Source organism: Danio aesculapii, chromosome 10 (assembly GCF_903798145.1).
Source record: "Danio aesculapii chromosome 10, fDanAes4.1, whole genome shotgun sequence".
Lineage (NCBI taxonomy): Eukaryota > Metazoa > Chordata > Actinopteri > Cypriniformes > Danionidae > Danio > Danio aesculapii.
In genome coordinates, this window is record NC_079444.1 from 16,049,621 (window position 1) to 16,072,521 (window position 22,901).

Here is a 22,901-nt window from a genome sequence, read left to right on the forward strand (position 1 = left end):
AAACCTGAGCACCCTGAGGAAACCACACGAACACGGGGAGAACATGCAAACTCCACACAGAAACGCCAGCTGACCCAACCGAGGCTCTAACCACCGGCCTTTTTGCTGTGAGGCTGACGTGCTGCCCGCTGTGCCACCGCGTCGCCCATTTCCTGAACACAGTTGTATAATTTTTACATTTAAATAAAAATAAACTTATTTACAAACTAATTTAGAATCAAATATTAATAACATTTAAATTACATTTAAGTGTAATCAACATTTCTCTATTATCCTGTTTCCATCTTTATATCGCTTATGCTGCATATTGTTGGTTTTGGCTTTATAAATACCAGAGCCGAAGGAAAATGAAGGAACATGAATACCAGGCTATTACATATCTATGCTACCTTAATAAAATCTCAGAATATCACTTAGGTTATGTAAAAAAAAATCAATAAATGTTAATTAAAATATTTTTTTATAACCTTTACAGATGAATGTTAAGGTTTACTCCTCTAAAAACATTACATTTTGATACATTTTTTTAACATAACTTTCTTGTTGTTTCTTTTTGTGCAGAACACATGAATGGATTTATTTCTATGTTAAAATGCATTTAAAATATAAAATCATTTCTGTGCTGTTTATTATTTTATCTTCTGCAAAATTATACCAATTTTGAATCCAACATACTGTAGATTTTTTTGTTTCTTTTTGAGTGTACAGTAGCCAGTGTCGCAGGTGAGAGATCCCACAGACGTAGAGAGGGAGTGAAAATCCTGGTTGGGGTGTTTATTTAAGGAGTGGAGCAAGTAAAAGGTGCGCTGGGATGTGCAGGGTAGCGAGTTCTGTGTCAAAAGGGGTCGGGTGATTGGGTGAAGTGAAGTGCCAGTTGATAAGGTAGAAGTCAGTGTAGTTCTTGCTGTCATCCTACACTGTAAAACCCAACAGTTAACTTTGTCAAATGAAATGAGTGTAGTTAACTCAAAATTTACTGAAAGTTAATTCTACTCATTTGAAAAATAGTTTTTAACTCAGTGTTTAAGTTAATGAGTTAATTAAATACCTCATTACATCAACTGAAAGTTCACAGTACTCATATAGATTAGTTTTTTAACTCAAATGGTTTGTTGCAATCGGTTTCCTCAAAGGGTTTGAGTTGACTTAACTTATTGGGTTTACAGTACTCAGTTGGTTTGAGTTCTCTTCATTTATCAAGTTTTACTGTGCTCAAATTGCTTCTTTTACTCAAATGGATTAAGTTCACTGTACTCAATTGGATTAGTTTTTAAACTTAAATGGTTTGTTGCAATCGGTTTCCTCAAATGGTTTGAGTTACCTTAACTTTTTGGGTTTTACTAACACTATTTCATGCCTCCTTTTTAAAATCGTACAATTTTGTACGACTGAAATCGTACGAATTAGCCACTAAACTGACAAAATGTAAAATACTTATGCTTTCTCCTGAGATCAGGCTGGTTTTACAGTGTAGTTGTGCAGTGTAGTTGTACAGTGTAGTTGTACTCGATGGTGTGTGCTAAAGACCCCTTTTCCAATGGGCAGCAGCTGTCCCTGATCAGCATGTGAGGGACGGTGATTACAGTGAGGGAGTTGTTTCCATTAAAGCAGGTCTGCCACACCATTTTTTTTTTCTTAGTTAGTTTTCTTTTTTTTTTTTAGCTATTTTTGTTATATTAGATCAAAAGAGCAGAAAAGGCCTCAAAAAGCTCATAGACTCTCCATCATTTGAAAAGTGGTCTGTGATGTGATGTGATGACTTTGATGCGGATGACCAAAACACATCCTAATACTTAATACCTTAATAGACCCTGTTTACTACTGTATTTAACATCATCTATTTGTGATCAGATTGAAAACAGGTCCTCCTTCTTGTGTTAATTGGATTTGTTAAATGAAACTTAATGGATAAGTTCACCCAAGTTAAATAGAAGTATTAAAGCATTAGTTCACCAAAAAAAAAGAAAATTCTGTTATTAGTCATTCACCCACGTGTCGTTTCAATCCACTGAGACTTTTGTTCATCTCTGGAATACAAATTAAGATATCTTAGATGAAATCCAAGGGCTCTTTGACCATTTAAAGACAGCAGTGGTTATAATGGCTGTGCGATTTATGCAAAATATCTAATTGCAATTTTTTTTACAGATATTGCAATTTTGATTTGATTTGCAATTTAATTTTGTAGTCAATTTAGGTGCTGGTTGTTGTATTTTCTCATGCTGTGGCAACAATTCTGCAACAGCACTTACAAATTACCTGTTTTTGTTTGTTTCTCTGACTTTGAAACCAAAATATTCCCATATTACTGATGTGCTGTTATTTTTTTATATTAATTTGTCTATTAATCCTTCTGAAGTGGCAGACACCATCATCCCACTCATCCGTGCTTTTCTGTTTGTTTGTTTTTAGTTTATTGTGGGTGGTCCACATAGTTCGGTCAAGCAATTCTGATTGGGCAGAACGAAAGTGTGCTCACTCAATTGGCTAGTAATACTTGTCACACACAGATGGCAGTTATGCATTTGCTCTGGGCGGGTAAATTAAATAATACATATTTCATATCGCAGCCTCTTGCGATTAGCTAATCTAAACGTTTCAAATTGTAATTGCGATTCGATTTTAATTAATTGCACAGCCCTAATTCAGAGTCTAGATAAGGAACCAAAAACATTGTCGAAACCTTCCATGTGACTTTAGTGATTCAACTGTAAAACACTTTTTTGCAACAAACAAAACTGTTAATATGACTTTGCTTGCCTAGTATATTTTCTCAACCACATCAGGTCAGGGTGCATGTTTACTACTGGCAGTACTACTTTTTGTCATTGGAGGCAGAGTTACACAAAAGTGCCATGGTGCCTGTAGTAAACATGCATCTGTTATGGAAAAAAATAGGCAAAAAGATTATTGGAGATTTGTTTGATAACAGTTGATCCATTGTTGTCACATGGAATGGACAAGTTGGAATGGAAAGTTTTTGGTTTGAACATCGTAGGCCTGTTGCTGTACAGTAAATGGATGTGGGAGATCTCGAATTTCATCCAAAATATCTTAATTTGGGTTCTAAAAATGAACAAAGCTCACAGTGGATTAAAACAACATGAAGTGAATGATTCATAACATACGGTTGAAGTCAGAATTATTAGCCCCCCTGTTTATTCCCACCCCCCCTCATTTCTGTTTAACACATTTTTTCAACACATTTCTAAACATAATAGTTTTGATTACTTATTACTTGCAATTGATTTATTTTATCTTTGCCATGATGACAGTAAATAATATTTTACTAGATATTTTTCAAGACACTTCTATACATCTTAAAGTGACATTTATAGGCCTAACTAGGTTAATTAGGTTAACTAGGCAGGTTGTGGTAATTAGGCAAGTTATTGTATAATTATGGTTTGTTCTGTCTTCAATGACTAAAAAAATGTAGCTTTAAGGGGCTAATAATTTTGACCTTAAAATGGTTTTTAAAAAATTAAAAACTGCTTTTATCCTAGCTGAAATAAAACAAATAAGACTTTCTCCAGACGAAAAAATATTATCAGACATACTGTAAAAATTTCTTTGCTCTGTTAAACATCATTTGGGAAATAATTTAAAAAGAAAAAAAATTCAAAGGTGGGCTAATAATTCTGACTTCAACTGTAATTCTTTTTTTTTTTGTGTGAACTAAACCTTTAATCTTTTTAACTTCAACTGACACTATAGTTTCTTGAATGAACATTCCTGTACATTGTAAATGAAATACAGTTGTCGTTTGACAAATAGATAAATATGTGATGTGAAAAAGTCAAGATGTTATCCGATGTGTCTCATCATGACGCAGCGTCCTCTGTTTGCAGATATTGATGAATGTGTGGTGAACAGTCTCCTCTGTGATAATGGCCTGTGCCGGAATGTTCCAGGGAGCTACAGCTGCACCTGCCCGGCGGGGTTCATCTTCAGACACGACACAGAGACGTGTGAGGGTCAGTATCAAGAGCTTCTGAGATCACACACATTCTTGTCACTTTAAGTTTTTTCCCTTTCAGTTTCTGCCTATGTGGAAACATGCTATAAATTCCAGGGGCAGGTGTTTACAATATCCCACCTGAAACAAGACAGGCCTTACATGCCCTAACATGTATTGGAAAATGGATTAACATAACAGTTTTTTAAATAGATTTCTTAAATGTTTTTGAATAAAGGCTTATCAAGGCTGCATTTATTTGATTAATATTGATCAAATAAATTGCATTCAATTTTGATTCAATAACAATTTTCAATTTTGATTTAATAACAAAGTAATATTTTGTGATATTGTTACAGTTTAAAATATATATATATATTTATTCATTTCTCTGACAGCAAACCTGAGTTTTTAGGTGTCAGTATCGTCACGGATACTACGTCCATATATTTTACAGTCAATGCTCCCAACTCGTCTTTGAGAATAGATTAATGGCAATGTTTTGTTTTTTTTATCGCCCGATAAGAGTCTTGCGTTAACGCAGCACGCTAACCCCAATAAGGGCCCATCTCTAATTTAAAACTAAACTAAACAAGCTGATGAGGAGTGGAGACAATTAACTCAAAGATTAACAAGATATGGGTAAACTAAGGTGACAGGAAGTGACATGAAAACACTGAACTAAAATATACAAAAATAGAGACCAGGATGTTACAGTAATAACAAACATCAAGTAAGCATATCAGAATGATTTCCAAAAGGTAGTGCAACATGACTTTCATAAATTCTGCTTTGCCATCACAACAATGAATGGCATTTTATCTTAGATTCAAACAGAGAATCGTAATACTAATAAATAGTATTATTTTTAAAAATATTATTTTTTACTATTTTTATCAAACAAATGCAGCTTTTAAAATCATTTTAATAGGGTACAAGCGGTATATGTATCTTTAATATTCTGAGACTGTTCATTAAATTGTCAGATCATATAACCTTTCAGTTGATCAACCATCATTGTTGTGTTTTCCAGATGTGAATGAGTGTGTGAGCAGCCCATGTGTCAATGGAGTGTGTAAAAACAGTGCAGGCTCTTTCTACTGTGAATGTTCACAAGGAAGTAAACTGGACACCACTGGACTTTTATGTGTTGGTAAGTTTACACGTTTAAACATGTACACCTAAATCAAGTCCATTTCACTTTTACTCACTATTTTCACTATTACTCACTTGTTGATGCTAGAAAAATACAGTGGATGGCAAAATTACATAACAATATTTAAACATGTGATTTTTCAGAAATATTGTCATGTTTATTTTTCAGAATCTTATTTTTACTATGCTGTTTTTCAAGGAAAATCTCTTTTTTGGAAAACCTCTTTAATTGCTTCATAACAAATATCATGATTGAATGATGAAAGCAGAGAGGGAACCACATGGAACATTTGCATTCACTTTGCCATGTAGCTTTAGAAGAGGCAAAACTCATTCAAACCATAATACTTCTGCATCCTTTCGCTCACTTCTTTACACAACATGCTTCTCAGTGAAGGTTAAATTGGCCTTTTGATTCTTTCAAAAGAGGTTTGATCCCTGCAGATTAGTGTTGCCAGGGTCACAGTTTTCTGCATAAATGAGCTTTTTGGAAAATGCAGTAGTCCTAAAAAATATGAAGTAGATTTTTTGGGGCTACATTTGTACCAAAATGTTTCTTTATCTTTAATACAAAATGAAAACTAAATTGTTTCTTAATGGGCACTGACTTTGGAATACATGCAAGTGAGTCAGTACGTAAACATTTATACTATATTACAAAATATTAGAGAAGATGCGGCAAGCCTTTGGCTTTGTGGGATGTCAACAATTAACTTTGATTGGATAAGGAAAAAAGGGCAACAATTCATTCCTTTTGTGGGTTTTGGGTTGTCATTGGGTTGGATTTTTAGACCTTTTTTTTAGACCATTGAACTTTCAGTCCAAATTTTCTTCACTTTGGAGACACTGTATGTTGAGATAAAGATCCTTACCCTTTCACAGGTGAGCTGGTGAGCAAATCCAGCTGCATTGATGAACTGATTTTCTATTGAAATTCTCCTCATCCTGTCCTTACATTTTCATTTTGAGAATGATTTTTGGGGACTTGAGGTAGTGAAACTAAAAATACAGTATTCTAGAAATCACAGAAATGGGTGGAACCTACCTCTTGTAATTTGGCTAAAAGGGTCACTTTGGTTTTCATCTGCACAACCTGTTGTTGGTGGGTTTCAGTTACTTTAGAACAGCTAATTATCTTGCAAAGTCAGAAAAATAATTGATTTTTAGGTTGCCAGATAAGCAGGATTTGTCAGATAATTAAGGAAATAACACATTAACATCAATAACTGTGAGGAATTTGAAAGTGCTTCTCTAATTTAGATCATTGTTCTTTTTAAAACGTTGAAAACTATCCATCTTTAAAACATCAACGTGTCTTTCAGAATGTATTTGACTCATGAAATATTCTTAAAAAATATTTGGTAACACTTTATAATAACTACACACTATAAACCATTTATGAAGCATTAGCAAATAGTGAATTCATTATCTGTTAAGCATTAACTCTACATTAATAAACGTTAGTAAGCAGTTTATAACTGCAGCTACAAATGCTGTATTCTTGACTTATAAGCACATTTATAATGTGCTTAATAATTGTACTTTCATAATTTGTTAATGATTTTTTTTTCATTACTAAATGAAGTATTGCATTATTTATTTAAGCATAGTTGGTGTTTTTTTTTAAGATCATTCAGAATGAGTTAGTAAATGATTAATAAACTATTAAAATTAACATTTATAATTCTTATTATTCAGTCATATACTAAAAGTTAATTTGTATGTTAATAAATGCTTTATTAACTCAACTTCATCCAGTTTTGTGACCTAATCTAACGTGAGGACTGTTTATGCTTTATAAATCCCTAATAAATGGCAATTAAAGGGTCAGTTAAATTCTAAAGAGAAAAAAGAAAATAAACGACTTTATTAATTTCTATTCATCTGAAGATACACAAATGAAACTGTATCAAATAAAAAATAAATCTTTGCTACCTTCTCTAAAATAAAATTACTGTTCATTTTAAACATTGCATCCTATTATATTGTTAAATCATTATATTGTAGTTGTTTTATATCATTTTATGTCATATTATGACATCCCTGTTATTCAAGAATGTTTAAACATTACAGTAGTTTTATTTTTTCATATTGGATTGCAAAAATGTATTGTTCATTTGACAACAAACCTTTAATTGTCATTTATAAGGGATTGATAAAGCATAAATAGTCCTCACTTTAGATTGGGTCACAAAACTGCATGAAATTGAGTTAATAAAGCATTTATTAACATGCAAATTAACTATTAGTAAATGACTGAATAATAAGATATATAAATGTTAATTTCAATAGTTTATTAATCATTTACTAACTCGTTCTAAATGATCTTAAAAACCTCCAACTACTCTTAAATACAAATGGTTTGTAAATAATGCAATACTTAATTTAGTAATAAAAAATAAATTATTAACAAAATATGAAAGTACAATTATTAAGCACATTATAAATGTGGTTGTAAGTCAAGAATACAGCATTTGTAGCTGCAGTTATAAACTGCTTACTAACGTTTATTAATGTAGAGTTAATGCTTAACAAGTAATGAATTCACTAGATGCTAATGCTTAATAAATGATTTATAGCGTGCAGTTATTAAAAAGTGTTACCAAATATTTTTTACTCCTGCTAAGATAACTCAAATAGAACTAGAAATTGACCTTGAAATTTAGGAAACTTTGACCTCCACTGTGTCAAAAAATTACTATCATTACAATAAGTCACAAATAGTTTTCTGTGGTGTCTTTTTCCTATTTGTGTGCAATTTTTGTGCTAATGAAGGTTTATTTCTACAGACAGTGTGAAGGGTTCATGCTGGTTAACTCTTCAGGATGGTCGTTGTGAAGTTAACATCAATGGGGCTACACTGAGGTCACAGTGCTGTGCCACACTAGGATCGGCGTGGGGCAGCCCATGTGAACCATGTCAAACTGGTATGAAAACATTGCTGCTTACTGTACAGTTACAATACTAAACAATAAAAACAAAGCTAATACAATGCTACACTCTAGATATATATGCTTTTAACATATTTTGAGAGACATCTCTTTCTCAACAAAGCTGCATTCATTTTGATTAATACAATAAAGGCAATAATGTCATGATAATAACTTTATTAATACATTTTCAGCAGTAACAACCTCAGTCGTCATTGTTACATGATCCTGCAAAAACTAATTTTAATTAGATGATTTAGAACAAATGATAGTGATTTTTGCAGAACTATTTGTTATAAGTATTAATGAAAGTAGTAGTGCTGCTTAGAATTTCTGTCCATTTTTTTTTACATTCTTGTTAACAAATAATTGCATTGACCTTATTTCACATGCTGTACATTTTTCATTATAGCTTTAACAGTTCATTTTTAAATGGAAGAAAATATATTAATATAAATTACTTATGGGCTGCACTGTGGTGCAGTGGGTAGCACGTTCACCACACAGCAAGAAGGTCGCTGGTTCGAGCCTCTGCTGGGTCAGTTGGCGTTTCTGTGTGGAGTTTGCATGTTCTCCCTGCGTTCACGTGGGTTTCCTCTGGGTTCTCCGGTTTCCCCACAAGTCCAAAGACATAGGTGAATTGGGTAAGCTAAATTGTCCGTAGTATATGTGTGAATGAGGGTTTATGGATGTTTCCCAGTGATGGGTTGTAGGTGGAAGGGCATCCGCTGCGTAAAACATATGCTGAATAAGTTGGTGGTTCTGCTGTGGTGACCCCAAAACAATAAAGGGACTAAGCTGAAAAAGAAAATGAATGAATGAATAAATTAATTATAACCTATAGTACAAAAATTAACCCTATATTGTGGGTAATTAATATCTCCCATTATTTAAGTGTTTAATTACATTATAACAAGGACACTAAAAGTGTAACCAAAATCTTTATTATTGGAATTGCTACAGTAGTTAATATTATTATTAAACATATATTTTTTTTTAAATATTTCCCAAATAATGTTTAACAGAGCAAGGAAATTTTCACAGATAATATTTTTTTCTTCTGGAGAAAGTCTTATTTGTTTTATTTCAGCTAGAATAAAATCTGTTTTTTATTTTTTAAAAGCCATTTTGAGGTCAAAATTATTAGCCCCTTTAAGCTATATTTTATTCCGATAGTCTACAGAACAAACCATCATTATACAATTACTTGCCTAATTACCCTAACCTGCCTAGTTAACCTAATTAACTTTAAGCTGTATGTCACTTTAAGCTATAAATCTTCTCTCCGTTAAACAGAAATTGGGGAAAGAAATAAACAGGGGCGCTAATAATTCTGACTTCAACTGTACATTTAACGCTATAAACAAACTATTATTATTATATTACTATTATTGATTTTTTCGCTCAATAAACTACTAATTAGCAGGTTCTTAATAGTTTGTAAGGTAGTAGTTTTAGATATTGGGTAGGATTAGGGCTGTAAAATAGGATTATACTTTATAAGTGTTAAAAATAGGCAGGTAATGTGCTAGTAGTTAATGGTGTGAATTGTTACACAATATATTATTCCTGTTAATGTTGATCAGTTTAAAATGTGATAAGTAAAATAAAAAAAATTTAAAAACTATAACCGTTAAATGGCAGTGTGCATATTCAGTGTTTTTCAATTTATTTATTTTTTTAATCATTATATTGTGAAATGTATTTAATTTAATGTCAAGTTTTGATTATAACTGAAATAATATATGATTTTTCAAAATAATTCAAATGATATTTGATTATAACTATTATTTATATGTCCAGATCTAGTGTGCGAAAGAGGATTTGCTCGGTCAAGAGGGGCTTCATGTGAAGGTGACAGAGTTTCATAGAAACAACTTAAACATAAACTCTGTTTTCTCTGATTTTGAATTATTAAGTTTACTAAGGTAAAAATGCCCACCCCTCCTCTCTCTCCCTGTGTAGATGTGAATGAATGTGAGGTGTTTCCAGGTGTGTGTCACAACGGACACTGCGTGAACACTAAAGGCTCATTTAAATGTCAGTGCCCAGAAAGTCTCACACTGGATGTCACTGGACGCCTCTGTGTTGGTAAGCCATTCTAAATTTGTGTCAAAGTATAATTTAGCTTCACCAAAATCACTATTACTCTATTTGTCTTTAGTAGTTTTATTAGATCATAATTGCTTGATTCATATGGATTTAGGTGTCTTTATGAATATTTGGGGTGACACTGTGGAGTAGTGGGTAGCGCTGTCGCCTCACAGCAAGAAGGTTGCTGGTTCGAGCCCCGGATGGGTCGGTTGGCATTTCTGTGTAGAGTGTTCTTTCTTGTGTTCTTTCTTTGGGAGCTCCGGTTTCACCCACAGTTCAAAGACATACGCTATAGGTGAATTGAATAAGTAGTATATGTGAGTAAATTTAAGAGTGTATGGTTGTTTCTCAATGCTGGGTTGCAGCTAGAAGGGAATGTAATAACACGTGCTGGATAAGTTGGCTGTTCATTCCTCTGTGGTGACCCCTGATTAATAAAGGGACTAATCCGAAAAGAAAATGAATGAATGAATATGTACTTTAGAAGCTTGAACCCAGATTTCACACTGAATCAATTGAATAAAAGATGATGAGACAATGTTCAAAACAACTTAATTTCAGTCCTCTATCTGTGTAATGTATTAAAAAATATATAAAAAAAATCTTTTGAATATTATTTTAAAAAGTATTTTAAAAATCTGTGCAAAATGATGGGAGTAAATTAATTGTTTTGTTCAAACAGATGTTCGTTTAGAGCCCTGCTTTCTTACCTACGAAGAAGATGTATGTACGCAGCCAGTACCAGGACGCTTCCGCATGGACATGTGTTGTTGTACGGTGGGTTTGGCTTGGGGCAAAGATTGTGACTTATGTCCTGAGCCTGGCACTCGGCAGTTTGATACCCTGTGCCCAAGAGGACCAGGCTTCGCCAACAAAGGAGACGTTCTCACTGGCAGAGCTGTCTATAAAGGTCAAAAAGACTTTGCTCTTAATATTTAGCTTTCACTGTTATGATGTATATTGGTATTCTGTTATGAAATTTATTTATAAATGAAGTTTATGCAATTCCCTCTTCATCAGATATCAATGAGTGTAAAGTTTTCCAAAGCATCTGTGTTCATGGGAAATGTCGGAACACCATTGGAAGCTTCAGATGTCGCTGTGATGGTGGGTTTGCACTAGATACCAATGAGAAAAACTGCACAGGTAAAACAAATCATTTTTATTACACCATGTATGGTATTATCATGATTTTAATAAATGTATTGCAGCAGACCTCTGAGATCTATTCTAATCCTTCATAACATGTTTATAACACATATGAAAAGTCTGATTTTTCTTAATAGATATAAACTTTAAGAGCTCTATATTAACAATTTAAGTGCACAGTCTAATTTTAAGTGCACAGTCTTAACAGTCTAAAGAGTATGACACAAAGGCATTTAGGGCATGTCCAAATCTATTTTTGCTATTTTAAGAACGAAAAAATACAGTTTGCATTGCGGTGCATAGTCTTAACAGGATTGTGCTTATTCTCTTAATGAGGTATGGGTGTGTTTTGAGCGTAACGTTCATTAAACCAATCAGAGTCTCATCTTCCATTGACTTTAAGAGTCAGTTGTGTCACGTCATGCTGCATTTGCTATTTGCATGGCGGACTTTGTAAGTGGAAAAAATGAACGCTTCACTAGCGAGAAAACAGTTAAGCTAACCATCTGCGCGAGGATAAAGAATAAGCCTCCTCCATTCAGCCTCTTTACTTTCTCTTTACTGTACTTTTAACTTTACTCCTTTACTTTCGTGGATAAGGAAACTGTGTTGTATGCACTCCACTGAAGACATCCATTAGCCTACATATTCAATTTTGCTTGTTAAGCGTAAAGATTTGTTTTAAAACTATTTCTAAATTCAGTTCTAATTTCCAGCAATGATAACGAAGTGTGGTCAAAAAATATATCCAAACACGTCCTATTCTTATGCCCCATATAGTAACACATACATCTCCGAAACCTGACAGGTGGACAAATCTAAACTTGTTTTTATTAAAACAAATAGAAACATGCACATAATAAATACTACTGCCAATAATAGTATTATACAAATGCATATTGTCATGAATAAACTAAAAAAAACTATAAAACATGAACAGACTTTAAATGTATTTAGCCTTTTCCTCATTACACACACTTGTAATGGACTTTTATTGATATGCATGCCTACTGACAAATCATTAAATACAGCAATAACATGTTATTAAGAGTTTATATTCAAACATTTTTTTTAACATTAAAGTGGACCTATTATACCCCTTTTACATGATGTAAAATAAGTCCCTGATATCCCTATGTGTATGTGAAGTGTCAGTTATTTTTTTATAACTCTTTGAAATAGCCCCCTTTAGGCTTTGATCTAAATTGTGACTAACTTTAAATACAAAGAAAATAGTGCTACCAGCCCTCTTTTTTTAAAAAAAGGGTCTGTGTCACCATAACAGTAGATTTAAAACTAATGGCAATTGGCTGCTTCTTACTTAGGGCTGTCTATGCTAATGTGAGACAGATCATCACTAATGAGTGGGGCTTTCCCCTCAGATTACATGTACAATGAGAGAATGGCAATTAAAGTGTTTCTGCAGATAATTTTTTAGGAAGTTGGATTATAACTATTAGAATTCATTGATTTTTACCATTAGACGCTGGCTATATTCACACAACTGTGTTTAAACGCCTCATAAAAGTGATGTATAATAGGTCCTCTTTAACTCATTTACAGTTGAAGTCAGAATTATTATTATTAAAATAATTAATTTCCCAAATGATGTTTAACAGAGCAAGGAAATCTTCACAGTATGTCTGATCACATTTTTTCTTCTGGAGAAAGTCTTATTTGTTTTGTTTCAGCTAGAATAAAAGCAGTTTTTATTTTTTTTTAAATCCATTTTTAGGACAAAATTATTAGCCCCTTTAAGCTATTTTTTTGTTCTATAGTCTACAGAACGAACCATTATTATACAAAAACTTGCCTAATTACCCTAACCTGCCTAGTTAACCTAATTAACAGAGTTAAGCCTTTAAATGTCACTTTAAGCTGTATAGAAGTGTCTTGAAAAATATCTAGTCAAATATTATTTACTGTCATCATGGCAAAGATCAAATAATTCAGTTATTAGAAATGAGTTACTGTAATTAACTGTACGTTAACTGTAATTATTTCTGAAATTAATTGAATATTAAAATATTCAATCCAAACCCAGAATGTGAAATTGTATACAGATTTTAAATGTATAAGAGAGTACAGTAAGATCAATGTTATCCACTGATACAGTATAAACTGTTGTATGTTTTAGTATATCTATGTTTCTATGTTTTAATTGAATGCTTGTTCTATTTGAGTTTGTGGGATGGCATTCAGCTGAAAATGATAAAACATTTCATGTGTTTTTTCTATGAGATCTGAGTGTGAATGCATGTGTGAATTTTCACAGATATTGACGAGTGCATGATCTCTCCTGATGTCTGTGGTCATGGCACATGTGTGAACACTCTGGGCAGTTTCCAGTGTGACTGTTTTCCTGGCTATGAGAGTGGATTCATGATGATGAAGAACTGCATGGGTGAGTGACACTTTAGTATTTATGGTATGCTTCAGTCAATCAAATTATATTGTACAAAAAAAAAGATTTTCTGATTTCTTAAAAATAAACGATGTTTCTCAGGACTGCACAATATATCGTTTCAGCATCGATTTAGCAATGTGCACATCCACAATAGTCACATCGCAGGATCTGCAGTGTTAAGTCTTAATTATTGTTGAGCAGAAGGTATAGTTCTGAGCCCGTGAGGTTTGTGGAGTCACTGCAGAGTCAAACCATAATGGAGTAAAGGTTTATTATTTGCTTGGTTTTAAGACCTGTGACTGTGTGAGCATTTCAAGAGAGTTTAAAGCATTCAGGTACAAGAAATTGTACCATCTGTAACTTTATTAAAGATACATTTTATTTAATTATTCATCCAATAAAGACTATACAGTGGTGTTTTGTTATTATGTTTATGTTTTATATAATGACTTTAATTGGTACAAATTATTAGTTACTAGTTAATTAATGTCATTAGTAACTAATAAAGCTATGGTAACTAATAACCTTAGCCTTTCCGAGTTTTATTGTAATGCAATAATGTGTATCTTTTGTAAAACTGCTTCGAAACAATCATTATTGTGAAACGAGCTATACAAATAAACTTAAATTGAATTATTTTACATTAGATTTTTCGATTTCTGTACCTGAATACTGTTTGACTCTCCAGAAAACCATAAAGCACTGTTTATTTCACTTTTATCTTTGCTTTAGTGTATTGATTGATGCTTGTAATTTTTTATTATATTTTATGAACATTTTCCTACAAAACCACCCCAATCATCTAAAATTCTATATTTTTTTCCAAATAGGGTTGTTAAAGTTCTTTTACTCTCACCGGCCACTTTATTAGGTCCAACTGCTTGTTAACGCAACCAATCACATGGCATTTAGGCATGTAGACATGGTCAAGATGACCTGCTGCAGTTCAAACCAAACATCAGAATGGGGAAGAAAGGTGATTTAAGTGACTTTGATTGTGGCATGGTTGTTGGTGACGGGCTGGTCTGAGTATTTCAGAAACTGCTGATCTACTGGAATTTTCATGCACAACCATCTCTAGGGTTTACAGACAACGGTCCGAAAAGAGAAAATATCCAGTGAGTGGCAGTTCTGTGGACACAAATTCCTTGTTGATGCCAGAGGAGAATGGCCAGACTGGTTCCAATTCAATTCACCTTTATTTGTATAGCGCTTTTACAATGTAGATTGTGCCAAAGCAACTTCACATAGAAGTCAAAGCAGCTTCACATAGAAAGACAACAGTTGATAGAAAGACAACTGATAGAAACTGATAGAAAGACAACAGTAACTCAAATAACCACTCATTACAACCAAGGTGTGCAGAAGAGCATCTCTGAACGCACAACACGTCGAACCTTGAGGTGGATGGGCTACAGCAGCTGGAGACCACACCAGGTGCCACTTTTGTCAGCTAAGAACAGGAAACTGAGGCTACAATTTGCACAGGCCCACCGAAATTGGACAATAGAAGATTAGAAAAACATTGACTGGTCTGATGAGTTTTGATTTCTGCTGCGACATTCAGATGATAGGGTCAATGTTTGGCGTCAAAACCATGAAAGCATGGATCCATCCTTCCTTGTATCAATGGTTCAGGCAGGTAATGCTGGTGTAACTGTGTGGGGGATATTTTCTTGGCACACTTTGGGCCCATTAGTACCAATTGAGCATTGTGTCAATGCCACAGCCTACCTGATGGCTATTTACAGCAGGATAACGTGCCATGTCATAAAGCGCGAATCATCTCAGACTGGTTTCTTAAACATGACAATGAGTTCACTGTACTCAAATGGCCTCCACTGTCACCAGATCTCAATCCAATAGAGCACTTTTGGGATGTGGTGGAACGGGAGATTCGCATCAAAGATGTGCAGCTGACAAATCTGCAGCAACTGCATGATACTATCATGTCAATATGGACCAAAATCTCTGAGGAATATTTCCAGTACCTTTCTGAATCTATGCCAGTAAGGTGTACCAAATAAAGTGGCCGGTGAGTGTATATCGCAATATATAATGTATATAATAGCAAAAAAACATAATCTGAATCTTGTAATTTCAGATTTTTTAAATATCACGCATTACTAATTTTAGACATATCAGGGCTTTATTTGCAATTTTTTATTCAATATTCCAATTATTTGTATCATTTTAATGAACAACTTTTGACATCTTTACTTCTATTTATGTACTTGCGTTTTAGTTGCTGTGTTAAATTCAATATAGTAAAACCTTAAATGTGCCTTTTCATTACATAAATGTTTCTTGAGGTTAACTTATGTACATATTTGCAAAATCTGATTATTTTCCTCCCTAATTCTGACCATGTAATTCTGTAGATATTGATGAGTGTGAGCGAAACCTTTCACTGTGCAATGGAGGCACCTGTGAAAACACTGATGGCAGCTACAAGTGCGTGTGTCCACCTGGTCATCATCTGTCTGTGGATGGCAGTGCCTGTGAAGGTGAACTAAATCATGTCATTTATGTGTGCTGTATCTCACTCTTGTTTTCAAAATAACTGCATTGTACCAAATGAATCATTTCAATGTAAGTGCATAGTAAGTTAAGGCCACTTAATGTAAAGTGGAACTGTTTTAACTCAGAATAGATTTTGACTTAATTCTTGTCATTGATTTGACGGTTAATGTTTGTCTGCAGATGTGAATGAGTGTGATCTGAGTAGCACACTTTGTCCTAATGGTTGGTGTGTGAATGTTGTGGGAACCTACCAGTGCTCTTGTAATTCTGGCTACCAGACGACACCTGATTGGAAGGGTTGCACAGGTCAGAACTGTAGATTAACTAAAAAGTAACTAAAAGTTTCAGTTGTTTTTTTGTGAATTAATTGTGAATTATTTTATGCTTTCATGAATTTTTGCCTTTATTTCTATACACTACCTGACAAAAGTCTTGTTGCCTATCCAAGTTTTAGTACCAACAGAAAATAACTTGCCTTCTAGTTGATCATTTGGTATCAGAAGTGACTTATATAAAAGGCAAAGACCTCTAGATAACGCAAATTTTACCACAATAAAATATGATCATGCCTTGATATTTAATTAGGACAGTAAGGTCTGACTTTGCTTGGACAAAAGTCTTGTCACTTAACAGAAATAAGGGACAGTATAGGATATAAAGTCATAGTGCAGTGGAAAAAGAATTTATAATGTGTATGACTCCCGTGAGCTTGGAGGACTGCATCCATACATCTCTGCAAGGACTCAAATAACTTACTAATTAAGTCATCTGGAATGGCAAAGAGAGCAACCTTGAAGCACTCCCAAAGTTCATCAAGATTCTTTGGATTTATCATCAATGCCTCCTCTTTTATCTTACCCCAGACATGCTCATTAATGTTCATATCTGGTGACTGGGCTTGCCATACCCGGATCACCTTGACTTTTTTTCTTTCAGGAACTTTGATGTGGAGGCTGAAGTATGAGAAGGAGCCCTCTCCTGTGGTTTGTAATGTAATGGGCAGCACAAATGTCTTTATCAGCTATTGATGTTGCCATCCACTCTGCAGATTTCTCGCACTTCCCCATACTGAATGTAACCACAAAACATGATTTTTTTCTTTACCAAACTTGATTGTTTTCTGGGTGAATCTTGGGTCCATGCGGGTTCCAATTAGTTCTACAGTATTTGTGATGATTGGGTAGCAGTTCATCAGATGATTCTTCTGAAAAATCTACCTTCTGCCACATTTCCAAATGATCAACTAGAAATTAGTCAAGTTATTATTTGGGATTACAACTGGGATCGAGGACAAGACTTTTGTCAGGTGGTGTAGTGCTTTATAAACCGTAGATTGTCAAAGCAACTTTACATGGATGAGCATGAAGGGTACAAAAACTAATAACAATATTTCAGTTTATGAAACATATTCAGCATGCCAGAATAGTTCTAGTGTCACAATTATCAGCTGGAGTGCCCACAAGATCCACTAGAGGACTGCTTACTTTGTCATTCACCTGGACTACTCCCATCATTTATTACACTGATTACACACTACAGCTGTTATCAATGTGGACAATGATTACACTCACACAGCTGCAGAACATTACAGAAACACTATTTAATCCAACACAGGCTCATTTTAAAAAGTGCCCTGTATACATTTTTGGAGATCGTTAATTATGTATCCAGAAGTATGTATGGCTGCAATTTGTCCTTAAAATAACTGCTACGGGGCAGTATGACTCAGTGGTTTTTCACACTTTCCAGCTGACTGCTTATTTCTGTATGGACGGCTTTTCCGCTGTTACTAGTTTGACCAGTTAGCTCGCCGTGCACGAGCTAACTGGTTGCTCCTGAGACATATTTGACACTCTCCAGAAATCTATATAGCGATATGTTTTTAGAATGAGCCTGGGTTGGACTTAAGCCTGTTAACCATTCTTAGTATTAAATGTTGCATATGGAAGTCCACCTTCATTGCCACACTCGTTCATAACAACTAGAATGCTAGTGTACTTATACTTAGTACAACACTGATACAGTTTAATTTAATAATGTTTCTGTTGAAGGATCCACTGAAAAGCAGCTCCACTTACTTTCTCATGTGTGGATGTGGATGTACTGTATAGATAACATTTTATACAATAAGCAATATATATTGCGAAAAAAATAGGTTTGCATTTACACACTTTGGGGTCAAAAAGAATTTTGGGTAACACTTACAGTAAGGTCATTTACTTTAGATGAATTTTGTAACAATGAGTAATACACACACATTTTGAATGTCAATTGAATGTCTTATAAATACAAGATAAAAGATGAATGTCCCCTAAAATGTTACTGGTACTGTTCATAACTCTGTAACTTTGTACTTCAGATATAGATGAGTGCACAATAGAGAATGGAGGATGTGAGCTGTACTGTAGTAACTCAGAGGGCAGTTACTCATGCAGCTGTGGTCAGGGTTACAGTCTTACACCGGACCAGCGGACATGTGCAGGTATCTCTACTACTGACCATGAAATGCTGTACCACTGTTTTTTATACAGTTGTCAGAACTATTAGCCCCCCTTTAAATTTTCTTTTTTCTTTTTTAAATATTTCCCAAATGATGTTTAACAGAGCAAGGAAATTTTTACAGTATGTCTGATATTTTTTTTTCTGGAGAAAGTCTTATTTGTTTTATTTCAGCTAGAATAAAATCAGTTTTTAATTTTTTAAAAACCATTTTAAGGTCAAAATTATAGCCCCTTTAAGCCATATATTTTTTGATAGTCCACCGAACAAACCATCGTTATACAATAACTTGCTTAATTACCCTAAACTGCCTAGTTAACCTAATTAACTTAGTTAAGCCTTTAAATGTCACTTTAAGCTGTATAGAAGTGTCTTCAAAATAATATCTAGTAAAATATTATTTACTGTCATCATGGCAAAGATAAAAGTAATCAGTTATTAGAGATGAATTATTAAAACTGTTGTGTTTAGAAATGTGTTGAAAAAATCTTCTCTCCGTCAAACAGAAATTGTGGAAAAAAATAAACAGGAAGGCTAATAATTCAGGGGGGCTAATAATTCTGACTTCAACTGTATATATACAGAAGCCTTGTTTACATTGTGGAACATATAATATGTCCAGCTGAACACATACATGCATTCAACTCTTTGTCTCTGTGTCTCTCCAGATGTGAATGAGTGTGAAGAGGTTATAGACATCTGTGAAGGTGGTCAGTGCACTAACGTTCCTGGAGCGTATCACTGTTTGTGTTACGAAGGATTTATGGCTTCCGTGGACATGAAGACATGTATTGGTAGGCTGCAAAATTTTTAAAACATGCTGCATTTTTTAAATAAATGCTAAACTCAATGTTTGATATATACTGTAATGCGTATTTTGTATATAATTCAACTCACATTGGCAAATTTAGAATTTTTATTTGTGTGACATAACTTGTATGTTCTTGTGTTTTTGACAGTCAAATAAATAAATCCAATATGTTTAAGAAAAATATAAACACAAATAAGGCATCTATTTTAAAAGTTAATATCACAAGAATGTGCTAGATACTGTAGTTGACCAGATGTGCCAGCTCTGTCTGTACTGCGTCTGTTTTGAATTTTGCATTGTCTTTGAAATAATCTTATTTCTGATTTTTTTCTGGATTTGTGTATTGCTGTTTGCAGATGTGAATGAGTGTGAACTGAACGACAACATATGTGCGTTTGGGGAGTGTGAGAACACCAAGGGTTCTTTCATCTGTCATTGTGACATGGGTTACGCCGTAAAAAAAGGAACCTCTGGCTGCACTGGTGAGACCTGATCTTGAAAAATGTCTGAAACATATAACGCTTGTAAATTATGCTTGTGTTATAAACCTATCATGTTGATAATATAGTGTTTCTTACAAAAAAAAAACTGTAATGTAGCATCTATAGTGCACATGACTTTTAGTATTTATGTTCCACTTTTAATATCTAATGTTACGTATTATCTGTAAAGAGGAATAAATATGCTGAAGTGGATAAAGTTTGAAAACGATAGGATAATCATAATTATTAATCGTGATTAAAACTCTGAACAAAATAACCATGATTATTATGTTTATAAATTATTGTGCAGCCCAATACACTTCCTCACAAAAGTCTTGTCAATGATTCCATTTGTAAGAGCAACAAATAATAATAACTTGACTTCTACTTGATCATTTGGAAAAGTGGCAAAAGGTAGATTTTTCCAGTGAATCATCTGTTGAACTGCATCCCACTCATCACAAACACTGCAGATGACCTATTGGAACCCAAATAGACCCAAGACTCTCACAAAAATCAGTCAATTTTGGTGAAGTAAAAATTTCAGAGTGGACTGCAACATCAACAGCCTGAGGTATCAAGACATTTGGGCTGCCCATTACATTACAAACCACAGGAGAGGGAAAATTCTTCCGCAGGATAGGGCTCCTTTTCATACTTCAGTCTCCTCATCAAAATAAAGTCAAGGTGCTCCAGGATTGGCCAGCCCAGTCACCAGATATGAACTTTATTGAGCATGTCTAGGGTGCGATGAGTGGAGGAGGCATTGAAGATGAATCCAAAGAATCTTTTTGAACTCTGGGAGTCCTGCAAGAACACTTTCTTTGCCATTCCAGAAGACTTTATTAAGAAGTTATTTGAGTCATTGCAAAGATGTATGGATGCAGTCTTCCAAGCTCATGGGAGTCATACACAATATTACACAAGATTCTGATTCAAGATTCTGATTCTTACATACACAAGATTCTGATTCTGATTCGATTAATTATTTTTCCACTGCACCATGAGTCATGACTGAGTGGATGGCAACATCAATAGCTGATAAAGACATTTGTGCTGCCCATTACATTACAAACCACAGGAGAGGGCAAATTCTTGAGCAGGATAGCGCTCCTTCTCATACTTCAGCCTCCACATCAAAGTTCCTGAAAGAAAAAAGGTCAAGGTGATCCAGGTATGGCAAGCCCAGTTACCAGAAATGAACATTAATAAGCATGTCTGGGGTAAGATAAAAGAGGAGGCATTGATGATAAATCCAAAGAATCTTGATGAACTCTGGGAGTGCTAAAAAAAAACTAAATTATTATAAATCAAGGCATGGTCATATTTTATTGTGGTAAAATAAGCGTAATCTTGAAGCCTTTGCCTTCTGATACCAAATTATCAACTAAAAGTCAAGTCATAATTTGTTGTTCCTAAAACTTAGGTAGGTGACAAGACTTTTGTCAGGTAGTGTATATTTATTTTATTTAATGTTTTATTTGTAAGGGACAGATAAAAAAAAAAAAACATCTAAAATCTTCAAAATCTTCTATTGTAAAGACATTCAACCTGATTAATTATGGATTGGTTGGTCGGAGACCAGATAGCTATTCCATACACCATATGTGATAATATGATTGAATTTTAAGTCAGTGTAAACCAGAAGTTATTGAGACTTTTATTTCAAAATGTTTATGTACTTCTAACAGAATTTAATATTGAAGGGGCTGGGGATTTCTTTTTTGTCTTTAATTCCATGTTGGCAAACTAATGGTAAGAGTATAGATGTAGTTAAGAATATTGTGACTGAAGACATCAAACTGACATCAACAGCGAATGACCACCACTCCAAACGCAGAAGATCCAAGTTTGATTAAATTGATTTTATTGATCATCTAAAATCATACCAAGATATTTTAGACTTGTTCGTATTTAAAGTAAAAAAAAAGCATCAGGATGACACTTCTTTGTTTCTTGTTAACTTTTCTTAAATTCCTAGCAGATATGTTGATAACTGTGTCATCCACATTCAATTGAAGATTAACATCAGGACACACTTCTGGAAGATCATTAATATAAAGGCAAACATTATGGGAAATAAAAAATGTTGCCTGAGTAATTCCTATATAATCATTATGAGGACCTTACTTGTCACAACTTCATTCATTCACTCATTTCCTTTTTGCCTTAGTCCCTTTTTGGGGTCACCACAGCGGAATGAACCGCCAACTTATCCAGCATATGTTTTACGCAGCGGATGCCTTTCCAGCTGCAACCCATCACTAGGAAACATCCATACACCCTCATTCACACATACACTATGGACAATTTTAGCTTACCCAATTCACCTATACCACATGTGTTTGGACTTGTGGGGGAAACCGGAGCACCCGGAGGAAACCCATGCGAATACGAGGAGAACATGCAATCCTAGTCACAACTTTTAATGCAAATGAAGTTAAACCATAACTGAGATAGGTTTTCTATATTGTATTATATTTTTGACATTTAAATATTATTGTTTATGATATAAATATCTTCTATTAGATCCAAGGATATTGCACCAACTTTGAATCTATTATTAACTGACGGTTTAATATTTTTTTTATTATAACACAGTCGTATTTTAATATTTTGGCTTTCCTCCCAGTAGTTGGTAATGGTTTTTGTAGTGATCTAATCTCTTATGTTCTAATGCAGATGTTAATGAGTGTGAGATTAACACTCATAACTGTGACACACATGCCACCTGTGTCAACACACCAGGACATTACCACTGCTCCTGCGGGGATGGATGGTTTGGAGATGGAGTGAAATGTGCTGGTGGGTGTGATTCATGACGTACAGTTTTGTGTTACGGGTCTAGGATGGTGTGTAGTCTGCAACACTGGAGGTAAACTATTGCGTAATT

At 34.1% G+C, this 22,901-nt stretch overlaps 1 protein-coding gene across 1 annotated transcript in view; it reads left to right on the forward strand.

Moving 5' to 3' along the window:
• The window catches only part of LOC130236731 (fibrillin-2-like), a 144,787-nt gene that overhangs the window by 44,119 nt on the left and 77,767 nt on the right, over positions 1-22,901 (forward strand). Inside the window, exons 19-32 of the mRNA XM_056467482.1 lie at positions 3,852-3,977; positions 4,992-5,111; positions 7,903-8,040; positions 9,847-9,897; positions 10,009-10,134; positions 10,820-11,047; positions 11,158-11,283; positions 13,562-13,690; positions 16,075-16,200; positions 16,397-16,522; positions 18,576-18,698; positions 19,384-19,509; positions 19,883-20,008; positions 22,691-22,813. Of these exons, the coding sequence (XP_056323457.1) occupies positions 3,852-3,977; positions 4,992-5,111; positions 7,903-8,040; positions 9,847-9,897; positions 10,009-10,134; positions 10,820-11,047; positions 11,158-11,283; positions 13,562-13,690; positions 16,075-16,200; positions 16,397-16,522; positions 18,576-18,698; positions 19,384-19,509; positions 19,883-20,008; positions 22,691-22,813 (1,794 nt within the window). The remainder of the gene's footprint in view (positions 1-3,851; positions 3,978-4,991; positions 5,112-7,902; positions 8,041-9,846; positions 9,898-10,008; positions 10,135-10,819; positions 11,048-11,157; positions 11,284-13,561; positions 13,691-16,074; positions 16,201-16,396; positions 16,523-18,575; positions 18,699-19,383; positions 19,510-19,882; positions 20,009-22,690; positions 22,814-22,901) is intronic.